The sequence below is a fragment of the Panthera leo genome, chromosome A1 (genome assembly GCF_018350215.1).
Source record: "Panthera leo isolate Ple1 chromosome A1, P.leo_Ple1_pat1.1, whole genome shotgun sequence".
Taxonomy (NCBI): domain Eukaryota; kingdom Metazoa; phylum Chordata; class Mammalia; order Carnivora; family Felidae; genus Panthera; species Panthera leo.
This window is the reverse complement of record NC_056679.1, coordinates 113,381,052-113,407,795: the sequence shown is the minus strand read 5'-3', so window position 1 is coordinate 113,407,795 and position 26,744 is coordinate 113,381,052. Positions and strand designations below refer to the sequence as shown.

At 45.2% G+C, this 26,744-nt stretch overlaps 1 protein-coding gene and 1 long non-coding RNA gene across 3 annotated transcripts in view; one reads left to right on the top strand and one right to left on the bottom strand.

Moving 5' to 3' along the window:
* Positions 1-26,744, top strand: part of SPOCK1 (SPARC (osteonectin), cwcv and kazal like domains proteoglycan 1) — a 513,210-nt gene that overhangs the window by 475,235 nt on the left and 11,231 nt on the right. For both annotated transcript variants that reach the window (XM_042935806.1, XM_042935812.1), the window contains 2 exons: positions 21,967-22,083; positions 25,619-25,840. In XM_042935806.1, the coding sequence (XP_042791740.1) occupies positions 21,967-22,083; positions 25,619-25,840 (339 nt within the window). The remainder of the gene's footprint in view (positions 1-21,966; positions 22,084-25,618; positions 25,841-26,744) is intronic.
* Positions 23,166-26,744, bottom strand: part of LOC122218035 — a 182,341-nt gene continuing 178,762 nt past the window's right edge. The window contains exons 4-5 of the long non-coding RNA XR_006201808.1: positions 24,231-24,494; positions 23,166-23,511 (exon numbers count right to left, since the gene is read on the bottom strand). This is a non-coding gene — a long non-coding RNA (uncharacterized LOC122218035). The remainder of the gene's footprint in view (positions 23,512-24,230; positions 24,495-26,744) is intronic.

Here is a 26,744-nt window from a genome sequence, read left to right as displayed (position 1 = left end):
TACACACCCACATAGCTTGGTTTGGGGAATAGTAGAATCTTGACCCTAGTCGTCTTTTGTGACTTTTCGGTTATTCAAACGTTTCCCTTGGAATCTGCCTCAGAAAAGTAGCAAGGATGTAGCAACTTCCTTGTAGCAAAGTAGCAAAGACTCAGTCCCTCTTCACTGGTCACCAGTAGCAACTGTATACTAAGCTCCTACCATTTTAAAGTACCACCATCAGAGAGACAGAAATATAATGGTACGTACAGGTCTTATAGTCTGGTAGCGAGATGGACTGAAAACCGAAAATCACATGTGCTACTCCCTGTGGTCCATGGTGACTCTGTTTCACTCCCCATTCTGGGGAAGCTGAGCGCCCTACCTTCATTCACCTAAGTCCCTGGAAGCTCTGAGAGTGCCTGTCACAGGCCAACTCCCATAAAGCACTGGGGTGAGGGGCTCCTCCTGTCCTCAGCTCTCTTTTCTTCTATTCACTGATGCTAAGCACAAGAGTGAGAGAGGAAAACTGTGTCACATGACCTGGGGCCTGTGGACCTGCTGGAGATGGCAGGAAAAGCTCTCCAGAATCCCAGATGTGCTTGAGTTCACGGGACTGGTTCAACACCTGTACCCCACACTAAGCCCTCATCATTCCCAGTTCCCTTCTTGGGCCTCCCTTGGGACACTGTCACGTTGCTGTCTCTATGGGTCCATATTGGGCTGGTAGTTCTGATTCTTTGGTTCTCTTCTGACTTGAGTCCTGGACAGCCTCATTTGGTGCCTGAACAGTCTTTTCTCCATCGAACTTTTAACCTGAAGATTCATTAGTTGGCTTTCATCCAGAAGTGTAGAAAAAGCATACCAGACCACTGTGGTCAAAACCATGGGAGAACTAGGAAATTGCTTTAAGAAACCGCATCCTGTTACACCGCCAGATGCTGGTTGGTGGCAAGCTGAACTGTCGGATATCTCCACGTGCTTACAATCCAGGTTCTGCTTTCTGGTGTGAATCTATTTTCCACAGATTTTTAAAGTCTGCTTATTTTGGAAATAGCATTTGAGTTTGAACATACACGTGCATTGATGATTCAACTCCTCCCTTGTGAAGCGTCCTAAGCAAGCAAGCCAGAGAGTGAGTGTTCTAGAAGAACCCTACCTGTTCAACACCCACCAGGAACCATGCTCATGCTCGAGGCATTGCATGACCATCATTTAATCTTCATGGCGGAGTGTGAGGTGGGAATACCATTGTGCCAGTCTCTACATGAGGACCCTCTTAGAGCTCACAAGGAGACCCCAACAGATTGTCAGTGATACTCCTGTCTCTAAAGGTCCCAAGGTGAACCCACAAGCGTTGGTCAGTGGTCTGGTTTTGCAGCACAGAGTGGCCTTCTTCCATAGAGGCATCGCTGTCATGATTCCATAACCCCATCCGCCTTAGGTTTTCTCCCTTATACAACAGCAACATTGGCCTGCCTGACTTGGGCCATTTCAGTAAGAATGTCCTTCAGATTCCAAGTCTTGGGTCCAGGACGTGGATGCTTTGTCTTCTCTTTCCCTCCATACCCCTCAGATCTGACCGGATTTCTTTCAAAGCCATGTGTCGTCAAGTTCAGCATCATGTCCTGCAGGGTCAGGGCTGTTGGAAATGGTGTCCGGACCTGGTGATAGAAAAAATAAACAAACAAAAAAACAGAAAAACCCAGTGCTGTTAGGGGCCTCCCCTTTCCCTCATGCCCCCAGGGGTGCAGACCACAGACACCGCCCAGAACACATCTGTCCCATGTGACATGGGAGTGAGGAGGGCAGCAGGAGACCCTGGCCCTCTACATGTGTGCACACAGCCAGGCAGGCCTATTGGCCTTCCCTGTGGAGACCCAACAAGGGGGCCACAGTGTCGGAAGCAGGACCTCTTAGAGCCCTGGCTGTGCCTCCCAGCAGGGCTTCTGGCTCCTTCAGCCTTCTGTTTAGGAGAAGAACCTCTAGAGGTGAATGAACCCTGGATAAGAATGTGAGCGTCGTTGATGTTAGCAGTGTTTGGATCCTTGCTCTGCTCTTGAAAAGGCGGGCCGATTTCTCTTTCCCAAGATAACCAGGCTACAAACTCTTCTCCACAACTACTTAAGCCCCCTCTTGGTAAAATTGGAAAAATGAGTCTTTTAGAATTCACTGTTGCCCACAACAGTGGGCCCACAGAGACTGTTGGAATCAATCCCAGCCTACTTTCATAGGATCAGAACCGTGCATCCTGGAGAAGTCACCTCCACATGAATTTGGCCTTTGTCCATTCACCCTGACAGGCTTTCCTGGCCAGACTGTCAACTACATACAAAAAAATTAATGCCCGTCAAAGAAATGGGTGGTTTCTCTTGCAGTCAGTGGGGGTTTTCACGTTGTGATACAAGACTTAAAAAGAAAATACAAGAGGATGTATTGTGACCCTCTTGGGAGTTTGTTCCTGTCAGGATTTTTATATCCCTTGATGTAGAACATTGGATTAATGAGTTTTAGCTGTGTACACATTCCATTCTGGGTGATAATCTCAGATATATTGACACAGAAAGTCCCTTTTCCAAACAGAGCTCAGGGAACTAAGAGGGTCTCTCTCCTCACCTTCTGTCTTGAACATTTGTAATCTGGACACAGCAGGCTTGACTGTTGAAATGGTGGATTCTGTCTGAGGCCACATTTCCAAAAACACCCCAAATCTTGATGCCCTGAGGTCACCACCCTTGGACTAGCAGGGACATATGTGTAAACCTGAGTGTCTTTAGGCCACAGTGCCACTAGGGACCACATGGCCAAGTAAAAGCGGGTTCAACAAGGAACCCACATAGTCAGAGGCCTCAGTACTGCCCCACTGCGTGCTGTTCCAGCGTATCAGCCGCCACTGCCTCAGCCACCTGCTGACCTCCTCTGAGAAGTATCCAGGCTGGCCAGTAGGGCGCCAAACAAGTTCTTGTATAAAGTATACCACTCAGCGTAATGCTTTTGGGACCGCAGCATCACTGAGGAAGCTTGGTGTTTCGTGCATCACCAGAGATTCTGACTTGAGATGACAGCCACAGATCCCGGTGTCCCCTGCCTAAAAGGAGGAAGAATATTTATTCCGCTTTTCCTTCAGTTCTGGAAATATTTATAGGAGGTGCTGAGAGAAAAACTTTGTTAGTGTCATAGGTGTTAGAGAAGGGAATTCCTGGGAGGGAGAGGTTGGCATTTTGACTATGCACAGATTGTAGAGATGAATAAATAATGAGCTGTAAGCAAACACTGCCCAAGGTGGGCCCCTTGGAGCTGTAAGATATCATGTCCTACGCACACACACAAGTGTTCTGTGGTCCTATAAATTCAGCATCCTCCCGCTTAAGTCCGTGTGAAGGAGCTCTCGTTAACATGAGACTCTACAGTTCAAGTCACTAAAGAGAGAGAGAGTATTTGCCAAATGGATTTCATTTGCCAAATGTAACTCTTTTCTGGAAATACCCATGCGCTCTAAAGTCTGGGAAATGCTGGTCTGGTCTCCCGCAATCTTTTCTGAGCCTCGTTGGACTCTCTTTTTGTCAGACACTCACCTACATACACATTCTTAGGCTTAAAAAACAACTTGGTAAAAATCATAAAATAACGCATGTTTACTTACTGTAGACCATTAGAAAACAGCCACAAGTAAAAGGAAAGCAGCAACAAAGATCACCCCAGATGTACTAGACCCACTGTTTACTTTTCATTGTATATAGCTTCACCTCTCTGCTTTGTCTCAGACTCGGTTTCTCTCTCCACATGTCCTCACTCCCCATGTCATGTTACCAAAGTAACATGAGATCAAACCGTAGATGCTTTTGTATTCTGCTCTTGCCATCTAATAAGTTGCAAGGAGTTTATATGTCCTATCCTTCTTTGTCTTTCTTTGTAATGGCCTCTCAGCTTTCTAACCTATTTGTGACCCATAATCTAATCCCTATGATTGGACGTTGGCCTCCAGGTTTGTTTTTTGTTTGTTTTGTTTTGGTGCTGTCTTTTTTGAGTGTTAGAAGTCTTGTGTTGTTCATAATGGTACAACTAAATCTTGAAGCCGTCTGTAGTCACTTGACTTACGTCTTATATAAAATCGACTAAAGGGCCATAATTTTCAGTGTGTGTTTCTCATCATGAGACAGCATCTTAATTAGAAACAGCTCCCGGACCATCAATACTCTGTCTCTCATTATTAGATGAACTACCGTAGGGCCTCCTGGCTAAGAGTATGGGGCCCGGAGTCAGACATCCTTGGTGCATACCTCGAGCCTCCTACTTTATATTTTGCTGAATTTGATTAGTTGGAGTAACATCTCCAAGCTCAGTCTCCATAGCTGTAAAACGGGAATAATAATAGTGCCTGCCTCAAAGAGTTGTTAGGCTTTACGAGTCTATCACCTGAAACCCTGTGTGTCTGTTCGTGCGTGCATGCATGTCTGTCCGGGAGGAAGTTAGGGAGAGAAAGGAGAGAAGCATTGGGTCCCAGAAAACAGGATGGCTTCTACATGCCCAAGCAGCTGCTTCTCTAGCTCTTCCTCATTTTCTGGCAATGGGAACCTCTTTTCACATGGTGAGAACACAGGACACAGCAGGACAGACATGGCTGTGGCTGTGACCCAAATGTGACTCCCAGCTCTACCATTTATAAGCTTGACCTTGGACGTGTGATACAACTTTTTCCAGTTCACAGCGGATATTGATGAAAAGTCTCTACTCTCTACCTCGTAGGTGTGATGATACGGTGAGATCTTCCTTCTATGCGTAGCACCTGTCGTGTAATAAGCACCCAGTGGCAGCTAGAAAAAAGCCACTGAACCTCTTTATGCTTCAGTTTCCATATCAGTAAGAGAAATAATAATGACTCTGACAAGTGATCACCCGAATTAAATGGAAACCATGAAGGCAAAGTACTTGTTAGCAATAGTAGGTATTTAATATATGGCAGCTCTTGAGACAAATTATTATTCCTGCCGTTATTGTGGATAAGTGGGACACAAGCCAAGCTGCATGGGTGCCACCTTCCCTCGTAGGCAACAGCTGGCCATTGGAGCTCCTCAGGTTAGCCGTGCGTGGACGGGGTGCCTACAGACAGAAGAACCACTTTTCTTTCTGGTCTGCAGATTGGAAACCCCCAAGCTCAATACCCTTCCCCATCCAGTTTTGGTTTTGGTTTTGGTTTTGGTTTTGGTTTTGGTTTTGGTTTTGGTTTGTTTGTTTGTTTCTTTGTTTGGGTTTGTCCTAAAGTCCACTCACTATGCTGGCCTATAAGTTTACCCTTAGTAGAGGGAGACTTGTAATCACATCTGCAGGCAATGTCTTGCTGGTGTCCTATTGGCAGAGACTGAAGCAGCAGCCCCAGCAGAGAACAGGGAAGGTGTGCGACAGACAGCAGCGGTGTTTCAATTGTGGCGGTGCTTTTGAGCTCAAGGTCGACCTAGAATTTTCTCTCTAGGCCCAAGAAGAAAAACATATGCTGGGAAATTGTGCGAAGCATAAGAGTCACGGTGGAATTGGGTTTGAAATGTTCAGCCTCGTCACACCATGAGCTCAATCTCCAGGCACATTGTGGCCTAGAATTCTCTGAAGTCCTTAGAGACGCCTTAACACCACTTAAAATTAGATGTGTTCACATTGGGCTTGTGGCCACCCCATGCTGTACACTGTAAACCATTATTTTCTGTTCTTAGCTGAGTTCAACTGCTCTTACAGACCAATAGCTCTATATTCTTTTCAGAATGACTCTATTGCGCTTCTGTTTCTTTGGAAGGGACTTTTGTTTTCTTCAATGCTGTGAAGTGTGAAGTCTACATAATTTGCTAAATGCATCATGTTTACATATGCATAAGCCAGTTACCTCCAAATCACCATCTCCTGCCTGCACTAGTGGCTGGGTGCTTAAAGAAAATGAAGCTTAATTTTCTGTAAGCAGCATTCCATGGTTTCCAAATAAGCTCATGGAGACACAGATAAATGAAATTACTTAGTGGTAACTATCCAGACAAGAGTGAGAAGCCAGTGGTGAAACCAGCCAGGTGCCTGTGATCCTTCTAGCATCCCTCTATCACAATATACAAAATAACATGAAAATGAGATGCCAGGGATGCCCTGCTGCTGTAGGCTGAGGTGTTAGCAGGCTGGCTGCGGGCTGAGGTGTTAGCAGTTGGGTTAGTGCCTATATGTAAGCCCATGGGCCCCATTTCAGCCTGTGGACCCTTGAACTCCTAGCTTCCGGGCTTCCTCATAATTCCTTTGTTTGGGCAAAGGATTCCCCATGGTATCTGTGGTGGAAGAATCAGGCCATCCTTCCCATAAGCATTCGGTCCTGGGTTGAAATGCCAGCCTTGGCCTTTATGTGTATGTTGGGGGGTGTGGAGATAAGAATGGGCAGCCTCTAACCTGTGTAGGCCATGGTGTTCTCAAATGTGAAGTGGAGAGTAGGATCGCCTTCCCAGGCATCCTGGGGCTACAGTGAAACAGTGTGTGTTTCTGGGTACAGTCGCCTTAATTAAGTCAGGCACATATGTGTTTCTCTCTCCCTCTTGCCCCCAATGAAACATGATCTTCTGTTGGCTGGAAGTTATTTGTCTCTGTGATAGTTATGACTCACCCCTGCATCCATCCTCAGTGGCACACTTTTTTATTTGACCTGTTCACCATGTTTATTCTTGGTATTTTTAGGTGGGTGATGGGGGCAGTGTTTTCACTTAGCTCCAAGGATTCGCATTATCTTCTCTGTGCCTTCTCCAAACATGTATCATTGTCTGCTTATAACCAGACACTCTGCCAGGATAGTTACATGTGGGACTGTGGCAGAATCCTTGCCACATTGGCTCTCAGAGTCCAGAAGGGATGACAGGTTGTGGCATAGCACAGAAAAGCGGAACTGGAAGTTTGAGGCCTTAGGGACACCCCAGGAGGGGGCAGTCGAATCCTCCTGGAAGGTGGAGAGAAGACTCGACAGACGAACAAATACTTGAACTGAACCTTGGTTCTCCAGGAAGGAGCATTTTGAGAGAGAAAGTGGCTCAAGTCTTCATCGTTAAAATTCTACCAACTCAGTACAGGGAAAACGTTCTCCTTTTACAAACAAGGAGAGGGGACACTGAGCACCGGGCAAGGGCTGTGTTAATCGTCTCTGCATCCCCCAGAGTGTCTGACTCAGGGAGTGCTGGAATTGAATTTCGGCCTATCCAAGGTCACAGGGCAGGATGGAGAACAGCGCACAGATTGTATTGATTAAAAAAAAAAAAGTATTGGGGATTATTTTTCCCCCTTGGGATTAAAAAGAAAAATGTTATTAGCATGTGGAATTAGAACTGATGAATCAGTGCAAACTGTCCCGAGTTACACAGTTCAAGGGTCTATGGTGCTCATTCCACTGGAGCTTTTTGCCACCTCAGAGCCTCTCCCGCCCCCCCCCCCCCCCCCCCACTGCATTTGTTCATTCATTTGTTCTTCCAGTCAACAAACCTCAATTGGACACTTGCGTGATTTTGGCCTTGAGCTCAGTGCCAAGGAGGTGCAGGGTCCCTGCATTCAGGGAGCATACAGCTTAGTGGGGGAGACACACAAGGAAATAGACTTAAATTTTTCAAGGAGGTGTATATTCACATCACAACCAAAGAGTATTACAAGGAGCGCAGGAATTCTCCCTCCTGTTCCTGGCTGCTGTCTGTCCAGCTCCTACTCCCCATAAAGCAGAGGCCATTCTTATTTAGTTTATTGTACATCCTTAAAGAGTTCCTTGCATCTCAAAGTAAACACTGGTTCAGATTCTTAGGGTCCCTTTTTAACACAGATAGTGGAGTTTTGATACACTTTGCTTTTTTAACTTAATGTATCTTGGAGATCCTTGCATATTATACAGATAGCTGTTTAGAGTTTTCCATCGGGTAGATGTACTATCATTGATATAAGCATGGACATCTCAATTACTTCTAGCCTTTTGCCATTGGAAATAATGCTGTAATGGATAGCTGTATACATGTTACTTCAAACACGCATATGTGCATACTTGTAGATTATAGTCTCAAAGTGGAATTTTGGGGTCAAAACGTAGGTAGCAATCTTTCTGAATCACTTTGTCATTGCTACAGGCCTCCTGTAATCTGTATGGAGTTGGGTTTTTCTCTGTGACTCTGTAAAAAATAAAATCTTATTCTCTGAAGAGCTGAATTTAAGCCATTTAGATTTATTGATATAAAAAAATTATGTTTGGTTCTACCACCTCTGTTATTTCTGATTCTGTTTTCCTTTATTTTTTTTTCCTCACTGTGTGTACTATTTTCTGTGTGTGGACGGAGGGCATGTGTATAATTCTTCTGATACTCAGGGATGTTACCACTTTAAATGGCAGTAAAATTAATAGGATTCTTCCTCTTTCTTTCCCATTTTCACTTCACCTCCCTTTCTTCTATCACTTGATAATAGTTAATATAATTTTCCTCTAAAAGTTTCCCTTTGTTCTATAAAATATAGTCACTCTTTTGTTACTTAATTTGTCATTTTTTGATGTTTAAAAAAAATTTTAATGTTTATTTTTGAGAGAGAAAGAGAGAGAGTGCAAGCAGGGGAGGGGCAGAGACAGAGAGAGAACAGAATCTGAAGCAGGCTCCAGGCTCTGAGCTGTCAGCACAGAGCCCGACGCGGGGCTCGAACCCACGGACCGTGAGATCATGACCTAAGCCGAAGTCAGACGCTTAACCAACTGAGCCACGCAGGCGCCCCCGTTTTTTGATGCTTTTATCTGATCCCCGAACTACTGTATATGAGGCAATCAGCACAGTAGCCATACAGTGTATCTTTTTCCCTTCCTCTTTTTTTTTTCTTTTTTGCACTCTCATCTCTCACCCTAATCTCCTCCACCTTTGTTCATTCATAAATAATTGCATTTCCCAAGTCCTCTCCATAGTTGACCACAGTGAGTCCTCCAGTAGCTCCTATGGACGACTCATGGAAACCATTCTCCCCAAGTCACTGTATGCTCAAAACCAGTCTTCTGTAGCATTTATTCTTAGCTCATGGGGATACAAAAGTTTTGGTTCAACTTTTTCCTGACTTTCTTCTAGATGTTGCTCCACTAGATTCTGACTTGGAATATTGCTATTTGAGATCTGAGGGCAGATTTATTTTTTTTTTTTTCTCTCTCATGTGTTCCATGGATATCTTCTCTGCTATTGGATCAATATTTATTTTTAAAATCCAGTAACTTCATTAGAAAAAATCCTAGTACTGGCCATTCCAGGTTTTGTTTTTTTTTTTTCCTGGCTAATGCTGTGCCTTTTCAATATGTAGGTTCATCTCTTGTTTTATTTCAGAAATGGTTTAACAAATTCTATTTTAAATATATGCCCTGTTGCATTGTTTTCTCCTGTTTCTTCAAAGGCTTCCATCATGCACATGTAGGCATTCCTTTGCCTCTTCTCTGTAACTGTCATTTGCTCTCTAATCCTCTGTGGATTTTTGTTTTTGTTTTTTATATGTAAGTTTGTTTATTTATTTTGACAGAGAAAGAGAGAGGGAGGGAGAGGGAGGGGCAGAGAGAGTGAGGGAGAGACAGGATCCCAAGAAGACCCTATGCCATCAGCACAGAGCTGGATGCGAGGCTGGATCCCACGAACCATGAGATCATGACCTGAGCTAAAAATCAAGAGTCAGATGCTCAACTGATTGAGCCACCCAGGTGTCCTTACTCTCTAATGCTTTATAATTCCTTCTTTCTTTCCTTTTCATGTTGTTCTCTCCTGTCATTTCTGACATCCTTCTCTCTCACTGAGTTTTCCAGTTTCTGCATTCCTTTGTGCATTTTTCAGTGTGCCTTCATTTTTATGATTTTCTTTTTCTTTTTTCTTTTTGCTGGGGATCTAAATGCTCACATGCCATTTCCTCCAGGGTCTCTTCATCTCTTCTCTGATTTCTTGTATACTGTTTTATTTTCTTTCTTCACAAAGGTGATTGTTTCACTCTAATTCATGGTGTTATACTTGTTCCACATTTTCACCTTTTCCATTTTTTTTTTCTGCTGAGTGTTCTGTGCCAAGTTTTACTGCTCTTTTCTACAGCGTATGGGTGTTTGTACGGGTATGTATAAACTTGTCAGCATCTTTAAAAAAAAAGTTATTAAAAAAATTGTTATAAGTTAGACTTGACTGGCCTGCCTATTTCACATAGAGTCCAGTAGATGGAAGGAGAGGAATCCTTCAGTCTTTGTAGACTCACAATCCAAATTTGCTTCCTAAGTCACCCATGAAAGAGGGTTTCCTGCTAAAATGGCTGCTCTGTGTATTCTGTCCTGTTTCTATGGAACAGCTCTGTTTCAGTTCTCCAGTTCTCTTGTTATAACTGAAGCTGCACTTTGGAATGAGCCTCTTGCCTACAGGAAGAACAATTTTGCCGGCATTTTCTGAGACCTGCTGCCCTTGGCCATTTTCCTCTTTTTCTGCTTTCTTGTTGTTTTTTCTTCCTGTGCAACTTCTGCTTGATCTGTGCCCTGTCCTTTCCTTTCAGTCCCTTAGTCCTTGCTTGACAAGAAATACTGGTCTCTGACTTCAGGAGGAGCCCTTTGCCTATCATAAACACGTTTTTGATTTTTTTAATTGGCTTTGGACATTTTACTTCCCTGCAGGTGGCTTCTGCTATATGGTTCAAAGCTAGGGATTATGTATCTGTTTTGCAGTTTAACTAAAAATGGACTTTACGATTTTATTCTGCTTATATTATTGATTATATGATATTTAGGAGGGGAAGAGGGAAATTTCCAGCTATGTCACACTGCCTTGGTAGATACTAGGTTTCTAAACAGACAGTTTGGACCAAAGATAGTAGTGTTTCTAGCAGTAAAATAGTAGCTACCATTTCATCTTTATGCCAGGCACAAGGTCCTCTCTGAGCCCACGGTGTTCCCATGAGGCTTGGATACCATTTTCTTTTCTTGCTGGGTCACTATACCCATTCATGCCCCCAGGCTTCCAGAGTGGAAATAAACTTAGAGTTAGTTATACGAGCGAAAGGGTGAAAAGAATAGTGAGTGAAACACTGCACCTGGCAGGGTTTGGAATTGCTGAAGATACCCTTTATGGTTTCAGCAGGCCCTTCTTCGTCAGACCCTGCCTCACTATCCCAATCTTCTGTCAGTTTGTCCACTAGAAGCATGGAAGTGAAGATGCCAGGCCATGCATGCTCCAGGCATACTCAGGACCATCCCATTCTGGCCTCAGTCCCAGTTGGGAGTTTTTGATCCCAGCTCCAAAGTCTACCCTCTTACTCAAGATGACAGTAGCCCCGGAGGCACTGTTGCACCTTTGTCACAAGAAGGGTGTGGCGCTTCCTTCCATCCCATTAGTCCATATACCCATGTCACCATCCACTCTGGTCCAGGAGAGGCAGCAGTGTTGAGAGGAAAGGAACTAATTGGATATCGCGTTTCTCTGCCTTTGGCTCATATCTACTCCTGGTCCCCTACCTAGTCATGAATAAAAGTGTGCCCATGACCTCCTGTCACCCCCAAGCTAAAAAGGCAATCTCAGGTTCTGTACACATCCTAGACCATCAGGATCAGATAGATCTCTGGTCCCAAGCTTGGCATTCATGGTCCTGCACCCATCTTTTGTGGCTTCCTGACCCATTAAATAACAATATAAGTTGATCTCACCTTTAAGGGTAAAAACATACATGTACGTATTGGTGCTTTAAGTGTTGAAAAACACAGAAACTTAAATTCTATTTAATACTGCCCAGATTTGGATGTTGAAATTGAGTGGGTTGAACTGGATACAAATTACCAACTATGAATGGCAATTCATATTTTTTTTAATGTTTATTTCTCAGAGAGAGAGAGAGAGAGAGAGAAAGAGTGTGAGTGGGGAAGGGGCAGAGAGAGAGGGAGACACAGAACCTGAAGTAGGCTCCAGGCTCCAAGCTGTCAGCACACACCCCGATGTGGGGCTCGAACTCATGGACCGTGAGATCATGACCTGAGCCTAAGTCAGACGCTTAACCAAGTGAGCCATCCAGGAGCCCCAAAATGGAGATTCATCTGATTTGTACTCAAAAGATAAGTCTTCTGTCACTAAAACCTCCTGCAGATATAGGCTTACGTATCACTCCTGGCATTGTCAGTGCTACCTGGTCAGAAGACGGTCCTTGAAAGGTATATAAGCATTTATATAATCTCTAATATATTGGAATATCGTTAGACAGATACATGGAGCATTTTACATATATATGCATTTATGTAAGCGTTTATACATGTTTGATTTTTTATATGTTTATGAATGAGAATTAGATCTAATCATGCTAAAGTTGGTGTGTTTAATCCAAGCAGCGTTAATCTTAAATTAGTTTAAGAAAAAGTCGCATCATTCATATTGGCTTCCTCATTATTTCGAAGACCTGCCTGGACTGTCTTCCCCTTATCTAAGTGCTCCCTGCACGTCATCTCAGCTAGAGCCCTGCCTCCTTTTGGAAGCCTTCCCAGACTGTCATCGGCCGCCTGAGCTTAGAGATTAAGAAAATGCAGAGTAACTGTCTGTCTGCCTCTTGGCAGTGGGACGGCCCACACAGGGACTTCACCCAGCCCCTTTCCCAGGGCTCTGTCCACCCCGGCTCCTCCCAGGAGTTGGGGTTGAGCCTGTATCCCACACCTTGTCCTGAAGCATCTGCCATTGCTGATTTTAGGTGAGAAGGGCAGTTGTCGTTTCTGGCATTTAGTCTTTATTAGTCGAGGACCATGAAGCCCTTCAGTCAAATTGCCGGTTATGATGCTGTTTTTTCTACAGCACCACTAATCTTTTTGAGATTTGTAGGGAAATACCTACCCAGTGTCTGGGAAACACAATTGAAGCCATGGTTGGCATTTCCAACCAAGATTTTGTACATCCACTTTTTTTTTTTTTTTTTTTTTTTTTACTGCGGAGTGGTGGAAAAGGCTGTGGATTTTATCGGAAGCTTTAAAAGCTTATTTCATCTAGCTAACCTCCCTGCTCTAGATTATTCAGCGGGAAAAAGTAAGTGTTACTCTGCTAATGCACATTTACAAATGTTGTGTAAATTCTAAATGTATTTCTTTTTCCACATGAAGGATTATCATTCGAATCAAAGGGAACATTAAAGTCTCCTCAAATCAGGTTACTAAGAATAGTCATAATGGGGTTAATAGGGATATTTATCCATCTATGCTTGTAGGCTCTACCATTAATTAGTTTAACTCATTTTCCTTCAAGTTTAATGTCAGTATTTTAAGCTCTTTCAAAGATTGCTTTTTAAGGACTTTATTAGCGAGCTCCTGAATAATGGGGCCCTAATTCCTTTGCTCAGGCCTGTTGTTTACAGAAAATGGTGCATTCTCCCAGCATAAGAGAACACGCATCTGTACTGATGTTTTAGGCCCTGAAGAGTAAAACCTGGATTTACATATAACAACACAATTTAATCTGAGCACGCTCAAATCTCTCTGCGATGATCTCCAGTGAGAAATGGAGATTCACCTTGTATAAGCTTGGAAAATTCCCCTCAGGAAACTTCAGTCGTGTTTCCAGTCACGAAAGCCGCTTACGGCTGGGAGCTTATTCTCTGTTACCTCCCAGTGGTGAACACTACCAGCTCCAGAAGTTTCTCAGAGGGCAAGATGGTGGTGACTGCCTCTTGGGTTTGGAAAACTTCACTTCACAGCAAATCCTTACCACAACCCGGTGAGGCTGATACTCTCAGTATCCCTGTTTTATGTATGGAAGAAAAAAAGTTTCAAGAAGAGCATGGACTTAGGTGGAGAACAGCAGCTCACACACTCGAAGCTGGCATTCAGACCCAAGGCTGTCAGGCCCACAAGCCTGGGCTCTCAGCCACAGCACCAGCCGTCTGTTCCCTGTTCATGTGCCTGGGAGGGAGTGTGGTCCTGCCATGCACTCAGCTGCTTGATCCTAATCTTGTGGAAGGGGCCCTGTGCCTGCGGGGAGGACTGGGTGGAAGGACAGGTGCACGCACCTGGGGCTATGGTATGAGAGCAGATCAAGTGAACTTCCAGAGGCTCTGAGCTGACAGCACAGGGTCAGACGTAGGGCTCAAACTCACGAACTGCGAGATCATGACCTGAGCCGAAGTCAGACACTCAACCGACTGAGCCACCCAGATGCCCCAAGAGATGTGGATTTGAATCTCTCTTTAGCCATTTAACTGGCTAGCTTCACTTGGTCATTTCAGGTGCAAATACGGCATGTGTGATCTTGATTTCCCTACCTTCCCTCTGGTGGATCACTGTGTCAAGCCGTGTCCACAAACACAAACGGTATCCGAGCCACCCGCTGCCGAGATGCTGGGCACTTGAGTGCATTCCCATGCAGTCCTCCCATAATCCTATGAGCTCCTTCTCCATATGCACATGAGGAAGCTGAAGAGTGGGAAAGTCACCTGTCCAGCCTCAGCCAGGATGGCAGTGCAGGCCTCCGAGCTCAGCTCCATCTTTCTGCGGAGCCTAGTTATGCCCTCTTGCTGCCCCAGGATCCCCTTAACCAGGATGTGGTTACTGCTTCTGAAACCCTGCTAAGCAGAATCAACCCTCACCTCTTTGAGTTCCAGTTTAGTAGGGTCCATGGTCACAGGGGACTGTAGCCTTGCTCGGTCTCACACTCTCTCAAGCTCCTGTGAAGTATAGCCCCCGTCCGCTCCATTCCCACACACTTGCCCTGTTGGAAAAGTGAATAAAGTACTGCTCCAAAGATGGCCCACGGGACTAAAACACGCTCTGGTCTCTAACTTGGAGACCCTTCCTCCGGGTGCTTCTTCCTTCGTTTGCTGCGTGCGCGAAAACCCCCACAGATACGGAGGCTGACAACTGTAAGTTACCCTCCCCACTTGCATTTGGCGCTCAGATCTTTGTAGAAACGGTCTCCTCTGAGCCCGCCGGTGGTAAATAAATCTCTGATCCACCAAGATCTCCGAGTGCCGCTTGGTTTTTCCGCCAGCATTCCAGCCTGGTTCCATAACAGCCCTACTCTGGGGCACTTGCCGTGCGCTGTGTGCGCCAACAGCACGGGGGCCCAGGTCCCTACCGGGAAAAGGAGCCTGCGTGTACTTGAGGGTGGCATCGAGCCTACGTGTTCCTGAGCGGCTTGGGAAGGCATCCTGGTGTTTGTTCCAGCCTGGACTCTGCTCATCCCCTCATCTCTGCCCTAAAAACGGCTCAGCTGGACTTTTTGCAGGAGATGCTAATTGCACGCACTCTGAGTGCATTGATCCAGTGTTGCTCTGATTAAGTAATTAAGCACAACAGCACCTAGGAGGGCTGAAGAAGATTGCTTTCACAAGTCTCGGTTTCTGAGAGGCCTCCCGGCCTGCTCCAGAGAGAGCTCCGGTCTGGCCCAACTCTTTAATTACCTTCAGAGGCACTAAAGTTTAAATTAAATTCTAACTGTTTTCATATTAACTTCTTCCGGAACCCTGAGCTAAGCACTGGTAAGGCTAGAGGGGCAGAACGCAGTGGCTTCGTGTGACAGGTGGGGTGTTTTCTTCCTCGGCTCTTTAGCTGAAGGATTTCATGAGTTACACGAGTTTACCAGTAATTGGTGCCCTAGCAGAGGTTTACAGATCGCCTACAATGCTTGTGTGTCAGCTTTGCCATTTTCAAATATCCACAACTGAGTGTTCAAATGTGGCTTCAGTTAGGATTTTAACATCCAAACATACACACACACACACACACACACACACACACACACACACACTCCTGCTCACTCTATTAGATATTAACACTACAGCTCTGAATGCAGAATTTGCCCCCACCTCCACTTTTTATATCACTCCAAATATTTTTTTTTTATCCCTCTGATTATTTCCTTGCCTTCTGGTTTTCTGTGTAATTCTCTGAGAGGCCTTTCTAGAGTGTCCTTCAGCCACCAAAGTCATCAGTAAGCTGAGACCAGCTCGGAACACCAGTTACCACCTTGGGGAACCCTTTCCTAAGAAGCTTGGATTGCCTGGCTTCTGTCTCCCCACTTCCAAAACCAGCACCTGTTTGAAACTTCCCCACCCCTCCTTTCTAGGCCTTGGCTTTATCTGAAGGAGACAAGGACTGTGGTGTGATGGTGGCCTGGGGGCAGGCAGGACCCATTGACTGATACTCAAGAAGCGCCCCTTTCTCTCCTTCAGTAGCTGTTTCCCAGGCTCACTGCCCCACGAGCAAATACTAATAAATGAAAGCACCCCTCCCTTCCTCCCTCAAAACGTCACTAGCGCTGCAGTAATCCTGTTAACACCATCTCTGCCCTATAGTATTTAGGTACTGGTACCTCCTTCCCGCCCCTGTCAGCCGGGTCACTCATGATGTACTACTGCTTTACGTGCACACTGTTGCAGTCAAATCCAGTCTAGCTCGAGGCCCCTTAAAGCTCCAGGCCTTGGGTGGAGAGAGGAGAGGGCGCCCAGGAGGGAAAAGTGATCACATTTTCTTCCCTGGGCTATATACCTTCCATGGCGGCTGCATGTGCCTTATTTACACTTGCTTATTGCATTTTGTTCATATTTTCCAAGGAGACAGGACAAGTCCACTGGGAGACCACCAAATTACCTGGGCCCTTCTCTGCCTGAGCGCTGGGCTTTCCTGGGGGACAAAGCTGTCTTTTTGTACACACTGGAGTAATGTGCAATGGCACTCTACTTTTCTCTAATGAAGCCCCAGCGGCCGCACATGTGATCCCCGCTCCTGGGAGCCTAACAGGAAGGCAGCAGGCTGTGTGTTCCTTCCGTAGGACCGCTGTTCTCACGCCAGAGCTAATGAAAGCAGAGCCTGATTTCATCCCTCTAATACTCAGCCAGCTGCTTCACCTGCATCATTGGCAGAACTTCCTGTACCTGTGAAGGCCTGATGTTTGGATTTTTTTTCCAACTCAGAAAATGGACCAAGTCTATTAATTGCCCCAGTTACTGCTGGCTCCCCTCAAGCCCAGTTAATGCAAGAAGCCAGTCCAGCACCCAGGGCAGCCCAGGAAGAAAACAGCCTGGATCTAAATCCTGTCTCTGTCACTTGATAGCTGTGAGACTTAAGGAGCTTGTAACCAGTGTATTCATGTTTTCCTGTTTTGTTTTGTTTTTTAATACATATATTTTGAAAAACTATGTATCCATCCTTGGTAAGGGCTGAGAATACAGACACAGAGAAGTCAAACCAAACCCTCGGTTATGGAGCTTTTCTATGCGGGAGAAGGCAGATATATATTGCACGTCGAACCTTCTTAATTTGTACCAAGCCACCTACAAAATAAGTGAAGGAGAGGTATTATTTTTTATATCACAAGCATCTCCTCAGGCTTCAACAAAAACATAAGGATAAAATTATAACACATTATGCAGCCATTTGGGATACGGGAAGAGGAATCTACATTTGTTAAGTCCCTGCTCTACTCCAGTAGCTGTGAGCTATGTTTTACTGATACTCTCTCATTCCCTGCAGTAATGCTATGAGCTGAGCTTTATTATGCCATTTTGCAGATGGATAAATGGAAGTTTGCAAAAGGCAACAAGAGGGGTTATTACGCTTGGTTGGTTAGTATGTTATCAACAGCATTCTTTATGCCAGGAACGGGCTGCCTAAGATGCTGGCCCCCCTGAGGTGAGCCACGCCCCGGGCGCTGCTCCCACCTAGAGGGGAAGGTGGACAGTGAACGAGAGGTAATGGTGCTGGAAGCACACAGAAGGGAAACCCCCCTCTTGTGAGGCTTAGGGAAGTCCTCGAAGAGGAAACACATTAAAAGCAGAGATCCTGGAAATTTGCATATTAGCAAGACACCGAGGAGGGGTGCCCCAGGTGGAGCTGCTTCTGCAAAGGACAGGGCAGAGCAGGGAGTCCCGAGGAGAAGAGGGAGACCAGAGGCAGGGCAGGGCACTGCGATCGAAGCACAGGTCACATTATGGATTTGGACTTGCCTGCAGAGTGATTAAGAGGCTCTGAAGGAGCTAACTAAGCAGGAAAGTGACGTCACTTTAGAAAGAGAGTGCTTTGACTGCTGGATGGAGAAGGGAGAGTGGGGGGAAAGACAGGAAACCAATTAGGATCCTGATCCAGCCTCCTTGGTGCGCGTAGCGGTGGTGATAAGGACTGGAATGAAGGCAGTGGAGCCAGCAAGAAGCAAGAAACTTTTTTTTTAGGGATCCCAGGATAATTCCCAGGTGTGTGCCCTGAGGATGCGAGTGCCTGGTGGTGCCATTCTCTGACCACAGGAGGAGGCGAGGATGCTGCCTGTTCCCCAGCCATGCTGGAGCAGATTGAGGGCCTGTCAAAAACATGGGGAGTGGGGCACCTGGGTGGCTCAGTCGGTTAAGCGTCCGACTTCGGCTCAGGTCATGATCTCGTGGTCTGTGAGTTCGAGCCCCGCGTCGGGCTCTGGGCTGATGGCTCAGAGCCTGGAGCCTGCTTCCGATTCTGTGTCTCCCTCTCTCTCTGCCCCTCCCCCGTTCATGCTCTGTCTCTGTCTCAAAAATAAATAAACGTTAAAAAAATTAAAAAAAAAAAAAACATGGGGAGTAACCTGTGGAAACAAGAAGAGACACTTGGGAGAATGAGGGTAGTTCAAAGTGAGCTGAAGCCCCAGTGCAGGGCAGGAGGGAAGCGAAGGGAAGGGAGGGGACGTGAAGAGGAGTGGCTGGCCTCACTCACTCAGGAAGGTAACCCAGGGACAAGGGGGATCAGGTCTTAGCCTGCATGAGTGAACCGAGTCCTCTGGGGATTCTAATGCTCCTGGCCTGGGTATCAGGCTTCTCTGACCAGGAGGAGAGGAGAGCTCAGACCCCCTCTTGAGAAAGCACAAGGAGTGGTCCACCTCAGGGCACCATGTGAGAATGGCAGGTGGACGTGGTTTTATCAAGGTTTTCTCTCCCCCAAAACTAATTTTCCCCAGAAAGGAATGGAGCGTGTGGGAGGTGCCCTTTAAGCCTCCACTTCTGAAAGCATCAATCCTCAGTTCATACCTTTATCAGGGGCTACAACAGGCCCCTTAAAAGGTGAGCATTCCCTACCCCCCATTGCTGGCATGTCTTTTTTGGCTAGAATACCCAATTTGAACAAACAGCTCTCTGCAGGCTGTCATCTTTATTTTTTTCTTTGGGATGTATCTAGCTCCAGGCCAACAGTGCCTGACTTTTTCCCCATTCGGACCATTCAGTGGAAGACACAGCGAGTGAACAGGGCCCAGTAATTGAGTGCCTCCTGTCTCCATTCTGGCTTTCTGATCTCTCTGTACCCAAGCCAGTGGCATCTTGCTTGTGCACTTCCCCGAGTGACAGATTCTCTCTTTTAAGATTCCAGCGCCTGATTCCATCCGCCATCCAGAGCCTGTGTACTTTGGAAAGCCTGTGGGAAATTCAACAGCCTTCTAAAGATATAGATTACCTGCACATCTGTCAGGGTTTAGTTAAACATGACTGACTAATTTATCCTGCAGTGTGAGATGGGGATTCATTTCCTTTGCAAGTTGACTTGGCAATTTTCTCTGCTTGGAGAACGTTTAGAATAGATGGTGTGCATGGCAATTGAGAAGAAATAGATGCTATTAATTTTCCATTTTCAAATGTGAGATTGACTCTAGAGCCCACATCTCACTCCTATCAGGAAAACAGACCACATCCTCTCCCTTATGAGCTGCTTGGCATCTGAGAAGTCAGAAAGGTGAGCACCCTATCCCAACGTTCCAAGTTGGGACCCATCCACGTGTCGGTGTGAACCTGCCCTCTCCTTGCTGTGTGTGTGACTTAGTGTGAGATGCAGGCTCCTGGCTTGAGCAGGCATGGGATCTTCTTCCTCAGCCCATCTTTAAAGACCAAAGGGAAGGAGTAGAGGTAGAACATATCATGATGAACCTCCAAAAAGTTGGAAATCCCAAAGGGATAGCCAACTTCATCCATTTTATCTGGCACAGAATTGTGCTATGATGGAAACACTCTGTGTATGATCGCGTACGGCGTCCCCAGCCATGTGAGCACTTGGAATGGAGTGAGTGCAACCGAAGAACTGTCTTTTATTTATTTAAAAAATGTTTTAATGTTTATTTTTGAGAGAGAGACAGAGCATGAGTGGGGGGGTGGGGGCAGAGAGAGAGGGAGACACAGAATCCGAAGCAGGTTCCAGGCTCTGAGCTGTCAGCACAGAGCCCAGCGTGGGGCTCAAACCCACGAATCCAAGATCATGACCTGAGCTGAAGTCAGATACTTAACTGACTGAGCCACCCTGGGCATCTTTTATTTATATAAATTAGTGTTAATATAAATAGCCACATCTGACTAATGACAACTGTATCCATTGCAAGTATCCATGTCTCCCAATTCTTATGTGGCCAAAGCCAGTTTTGTTGAGGCACAGTTGTCGTGCTGGTTTTCTGCATGCTGCGATGTTTGCTTTAAGCTTACCTATAAACCTTCAATTTAAAAATAATAGTAGTGGTCATTAAAATCATAGCACATGCTGAACAATTGTTATGTACCATGTACTTTGCTAAGCACTTTACATACTTGGTCTAATTTATACTGACTTCATGATATCCTGGGTTTACAGGTCGGGGAGGCCTTTCCCACCTGGGGTCTGAGAAGTTTGGCTCTATTCCCCACCAAGCCCCAAATCCCAGGCTAAGGAAAAATGGGCTTTCCCGAGAGCAGACATGGATTCGAAAAATGAGGAGAGGGTCTGAATGATATTCTTCTCTTCTTTTGGAGGCAGGTGGAGGCTCTCTTTAGTGAGAGCTTGCACTGACTGAAGGCAGGACTGGAGTTATGGCGAGACAGTCTACTCATTCATCACTGCCCCATTGCCTTCTGGGGGTGAGCCTAGGGTATTTTCTGGGGTCTCTCTTCACTGGTAGAGTCCAGCTTTAACCTGCATCCTGTCAGCTCCACAAGATACTCAGAACTTGGCTTTGCCCTGTAATGGTGTTTAGCTTAGCTTCTGCACTGTCTGCCCCTGTAGCTTTAGAATCTGAGAAAAGTGACAGTTGTGGGGTTCGTGTCTTTGTCCCTTCTTACTGAGGGTTTGGCCCCTCAGGTCTTGAATTTCTGGTGCTCCAGATGTGAATGGCTGGTTTTTCTGCCTCTTGGAAGTGTGCCATTGCCTGGACCCTTTGTAGGGAGTCTCTATACCCAGAATTAGGGTAAAACCTGGGAGGTAGGGGAAATCAGCTCCCTTTCCCACACCATTGTTCCTCCTTCATCGATTTCTTCCCTCAAGCCTTACTTCAGCACTCTATCAGACCTTCACAGAACCTGTACCCCACCGTCTGTCCATCCGTCCATCCATCCATCCATCCAGGTTTTCTTCTTGTTCTCAGAAGGAGTATTCCTTGGCCCCAGTTCGTATGCTGCACCCTAAAAGATGAGCCTGATAGTTAGAGATGGGCTGCAAGAGAAAGGACACTTGCATGGAGAAGGCATCCATCTCTCTTTAGGGGAAAGTTGGCTCAGTCTGCCAAAAGGCCAGCAAAATAGGCCACATGCACCAATCCCAACCTTGGGCTAAAACAACATTGATAGTCTGCCATTACTGGGATATTTTAGTGTTCCAGGCAGCCTCTCACTAAGGACATTGGCTATTCCCGAGTTTTAATCTCTCTTGGCATGAATTTAGTGGAAAATGTGGTCTCTGGCAAATTGCAATAGCAAGTTTTATTGGGTTAGCAAGAAGGATCTTTTGGGGTCTTTGGAGACTGGTGAACAACTGTGAGACCATTAGCATTTGCTTTAATATCTCTGAGGCAGTCCAGATTCAGTTCTGAACAATGCTGCTTACCCGGGGAGTCTAGGCTCTCTGGCACATTCCTTACCTGTCATTGCTGTATCTTTGGCCTGTTTTCCAAGTGGGGGTAAGGAGTTGTGTTGTGGTTGGAGAGGGAGGTTTGTTTTGAGCGTGGCTTCATGGATGGCATTGCATGTTGAGGGCAGAGAGCTAACTAGAGGAGAAAGTCCATGGATTCACTGTTTGTTCCATTTGCTTTTCTGCAGCCTGCACAGACAAGGAGTTGAGGAACCTTGCTTCCCGGCTGAAAGACTGGTTCGGAGCCCTTCATGAGGACGCCAACCGGGTCATCAAGCCCACCAGCTCTGACGCAGCCCAAGGCAGTAAGGCCAACTTTGCTCTCACTAATTTATTTCATTTTAAATATCACATTCCCTTAGTTACTAGATAGTATTGATCTAACAGTTTTTTAGAGTAATCACCGAAACATTACGTAAAATGTACAAAGCAACTTCAGGTATTTACTTTATTCCAAAGCATTTCCCCCTCCTCTCTATAACATCTTATATGTTTTAAAGTCTGGCCACAAAATTATAATACTTTAAGTATAGAGATTTTGGAAAATATATTAAGTGTGTATAAAAATACAAAAATCCACCATTTTAACAACTGTTAGCATGTTGTGGCATAGACTTCTAATTATTTTCCTTGCCATAGAGAAGAAAATCTAGGTGTCTGTATATGTATATACACACACACTTCACAGGTTGTTTTATGAGCTTTTATCACTTAGCAGCATACTATGACCTCCTATGTTGTTGAGTACTATTACACTTTCTAATAGCTACATAGATTCCCAAGTTATAGATACAATTTATGTAATTATACCTCTGTTTTGGAGTGTTAAAGTTGCTCCTAATGTTCAGCTATTATAAGCAACACATATGTATCACACATCTTTGATAACTTATCTTTGTGAACGTTAGACTGCATTTTGTTTTCCATAGAAACTCCCAGGCAAGGGTTCCCCCTCCCCACCAGTGAATTTGCAGAGCCAGTATTCAGAGCGTCATCATAAGCTACAGAGAAAACTCAGAATGGGTCCGCATCTTTGTACCTTGATGGACTCTCTTGCTGCCTTGAACTCAAAGGGCATTAGGGGTAGGCTTCTTCACACTGTGGCCAGTTGGCTCAGAATGTCTTCCTCAATAACACACATGTTCCCATATGTGGAGTTTTGCAACTGTTGGGATCCAAAGCTTAATCAGAATCTGGTCTTTGGCCAAAATCAGAACGATCACCTTCATTTTTGGTTATTCTTTGCCGTTCATAGCTGTAGATACTGGTAGAGAATACTGACATAGAGGACACTTGTTTAACTAGTTTGGATCTTTTATTTTAAGGGAATGATCATTTCTGAGAAGTAAACACTGAAGTGTCCAAAGAGTGATTTCAGGTGGCTGAGTCTGTGGGAAAGAGGAAGGAAGAGTGTTTTTTTCCATTCCTGCCGGAGGCTTCCTTGAGAGTTAGTGGACAATTAATGCACAGATGGTCTAAAAGAACCTTTCCCTGGGATCCACGAGGAGCAGCTGGGCCCTTGGGCTTTCTGAATAACCTTTCAATGAAGAGCAGATTGATGTGAGGAGAACTGTTCCTTGCAGCCTCCAGTCCCAGGAGACTCCTTCTATAGACAGCTAGGGAGCTGGCAAAAGACCTGCCCTTGGCCAGAAGCAAATTGAGTCCCCGAAGAGGCTCTTAGGCTTGATGTCCTGAAGCAGTGGCAGTGAAGCGAGTCTTAAGGAACCACAAGGCTGCAAGAGGGAGAGATGTTTTTATCAGTTCAGGACTCCTGAAGAGGAAACCATGGAACCTTATAAGTCCCATATGCTTGGGGTGAACTAGAAGGGCTGCTGTCTTTCCCTCTTCATTCCTCAGTACCAGGTGTGGGTATCTTTTCTCTAGTATCTTCCCAATGGGTATGGAGTGGGCTTGACCCACTGTCCAACCGGTTTGGCACTTCTCTTTGGTGGTCATTCAGCAGTGAGCCCCTCTTTCCCATGTATTAAAATACTAATATCCTATAATGTTGATGCATATTACATACAATATTCTATATATAACTGTGGAGCCATTTAGTGTCAGAGTTAATGATCTTGCTTTACTCAGTAGCCCTAAGGACATCCTCATCATAGAGACTGTTCAATCATGACCTTCAAAGAAGAGGCCACATTATGTCCCCTAATGTCTCTTAAAAAGGGGGATGTTTTCTAAGACACGTTCTAAGATATCAATAGGACTAAATTTAAAAATTGACTTTTATGTCTAAAGGAGTAAACTCTGCAGTAGCTAAAGAACTTCTCTCAATAAATACTTTTAGTGAGAACTTACTATGTGCCTGCACTGGTGGAGGCTACTGAAGGGAACAAAGCAGTCTTTGCCCTCAAGGAGCTTAGCATCTAATGGATATTCACTGACAGTAAGGGGAAGCAGAGTGTTCGTGAGAGCTCAGAGGTAGGGGTGCTGTACTTACTTTACTGTTTCCTAGACAGGGAAGACCTCTTTGTAAAAAATAAGGCTTTCAAAAAGGTGGGTGCATTTTGCTACGTTTCATATTCTGCAGGCAGGGGTTGGTAATGCACATAGAAACCTGATGCGCAGGGAATGGGTGGCCAACGCCATCAGGATCTCAGTTGTAGTCACCGTATCACTCCCTTGCCCTGCCCGTCCTCAAGCATGGCACCCAAGCCAACGAGAGGTCCTCAGGGTAGGAGCATCACATGAAGTAGAGGCAGCCCTGGGAGAAGAGGGACAGAGAATGTAGACTCAGGGCTGGGCCACCTGTGTTTGAAGCCCAGCTCCACAATTATATGACCTTGAGCAAGTAGCTTAAGCCTTGAGCTTTTTTTCTTCCATCTGTAAAGTAGAGAGGATATACCATTTTATAGGCCTATTAGAAGGGTTGAATGAGATGCTTAAGAATAAGGTGCTTAGAGGAATACCTTAAATAACACAAAAATGAACTTTTTTCATAATTTTTCCTGGGAATGTAAAACCACTTCTAGAAATCCAGCTTATGGAATGACTTGAAATTGCATAGTGCTTTTGATTCTGACAGAAAGACCAATTTTAGATTTGGGGCATGCCTTCTCTGGGGGTTGTCTACAGTAGATTCAATATCCTGAGTGTTAAGCAAAGTGTTATTATTCTAGGGCGTACAGTTTCCATTGTGGAAACAAGTAATTCTTTAAGAAAACTACCCCCCCTCCCCCAGGGAAATAAGAAAGAAATTATTGTCTGACTCAATTTGGATTCCATATCATGTATCTCTTGAGGGGACTGCAGAAAAGAAGAATAGGGAACAGAAGCAGGTACCTGGCTTGTTTTCCCATTAATGTTCAAACGGCTTGGATTTAACAGTCCTTTGGGACATAATCAGTGCTTCTGGATTGTGCTATATAGTTTCATTTCACTGCCATCATCTTTTTTTTTTTTTTTTTGCAATAGTTTCTTTTGTTTTGGTTCTTCACATATTTTCCCCCTAAATATAAAAGTATACTTTGCAGAATTATAAGTTTTTTCTTTTCTGCACCATGTTTGTACTCTTCCTTTTGGGCATACCCTGTTTTAAGCAAGTCTAGTAAATGTAAATTCTTATTTACATCACACATAAATTAGTACAGGGGACTTGTTCCCTTTGAAACATATTTTCCTCAGATGCTGACTTCTGTTTAAGAGCATTTTTAACTATCTTATTTAAAACCCCCAAACAACAGTATCTTCTAGTAGTGTGCCCCTGAGACCCACCCATGGAGGGAAATAGTCTCAGGGGAGGTTGTAGGTGGGGTGGGCCCTGGGCCTCTTCTTGGGATGGGAAGATCTAGGCTGGGTGGCCACTGAGATGTGCCCTTCTCTCTGCAGGATTTGACACCAGTATCCTGCCCATCTGCAAGGACTCTCTAGGCTGGATGTTTAACAAGTTAGATATGAACTATGACCTCCTTCTTGACCACTCAGAGATCAATGCCATCTACCTGGATAAGTATGAGCCCTGTATCAAACCTCTCTTCAACTCCTGTGACTCATTCAAGGATGGCAAGCTCTCCAACAATGAGTGGTGCTACTGTTTCCAGAAGCCTGGAGGTAAGGCGGGAGAGAGGCGGGGTCCCAAGTTCAGGGCAGCCACACTGGGCAAGGAAGGCCCACATATCACATACTGGGGAGAGCCCTGGGTGGAGATCAGCAGGCAGAAGAACACAAGTAGAGAGTAGAGCATTCATCTGATAAGGGCAGACCCAAAGGCTCTTTTCTTCTATTTTATTTCCACTCTTCTCATGGTATATCAGAAAATTCAAGAGCATAATGGTAGAGTCCATTACTTCAGTCACTCTCTGGGATGATCTCCTGACCATATTGTGCCTCGATTTTTTCATCTGTCAAATGGGTGTCGAAACCTTTGCTATATAATTCCCAAGGTCACTGTGAGAACCTTATTGTGAGAAATACTGTACAAATGTGAGAGAATCATAATTCCCATTGTCACATGAGTTCTCCATGTTCCCCTTAGAGAAAGCCCCTTGTCCTTTTCTCTGGGGTAAATACAGATTTATACTGAATCTTGTAGACAAGGAGATTTCGGTTATAAACTCCCACTAACTCCAGAAAGACGCACTATTTGAGGAATATGTGGAAAGAATACAGGAGTATCTCTAATTTGTTGGAAAGTCAGACAAGAGAGTCCCCCTACAGACTCTCAGGAATCTAGGGGCAGGAGCCCTGAGTCTGCTGGAGAAGCCACATAGTCTAGCTTTACTTCTTCTGCCTTAGCTTCCTGGGGTTGTGCCCAAGTGTGGCCAACGGCAGCTCGCAGACACTGGCTTGTATTTGAATTCCATTCCCAAGTCCCAGGAAAATATGCCTCCGCATGAATCAGGTATCATGGGTACTCTGCAAGCATGGCTGTCAGAACCTCTGCCCAGGAAAGGGAGATGGTCATGAGTATTATAGTATTTAAATTATACATGTGTGTATGCCTGCGTGTATTCAG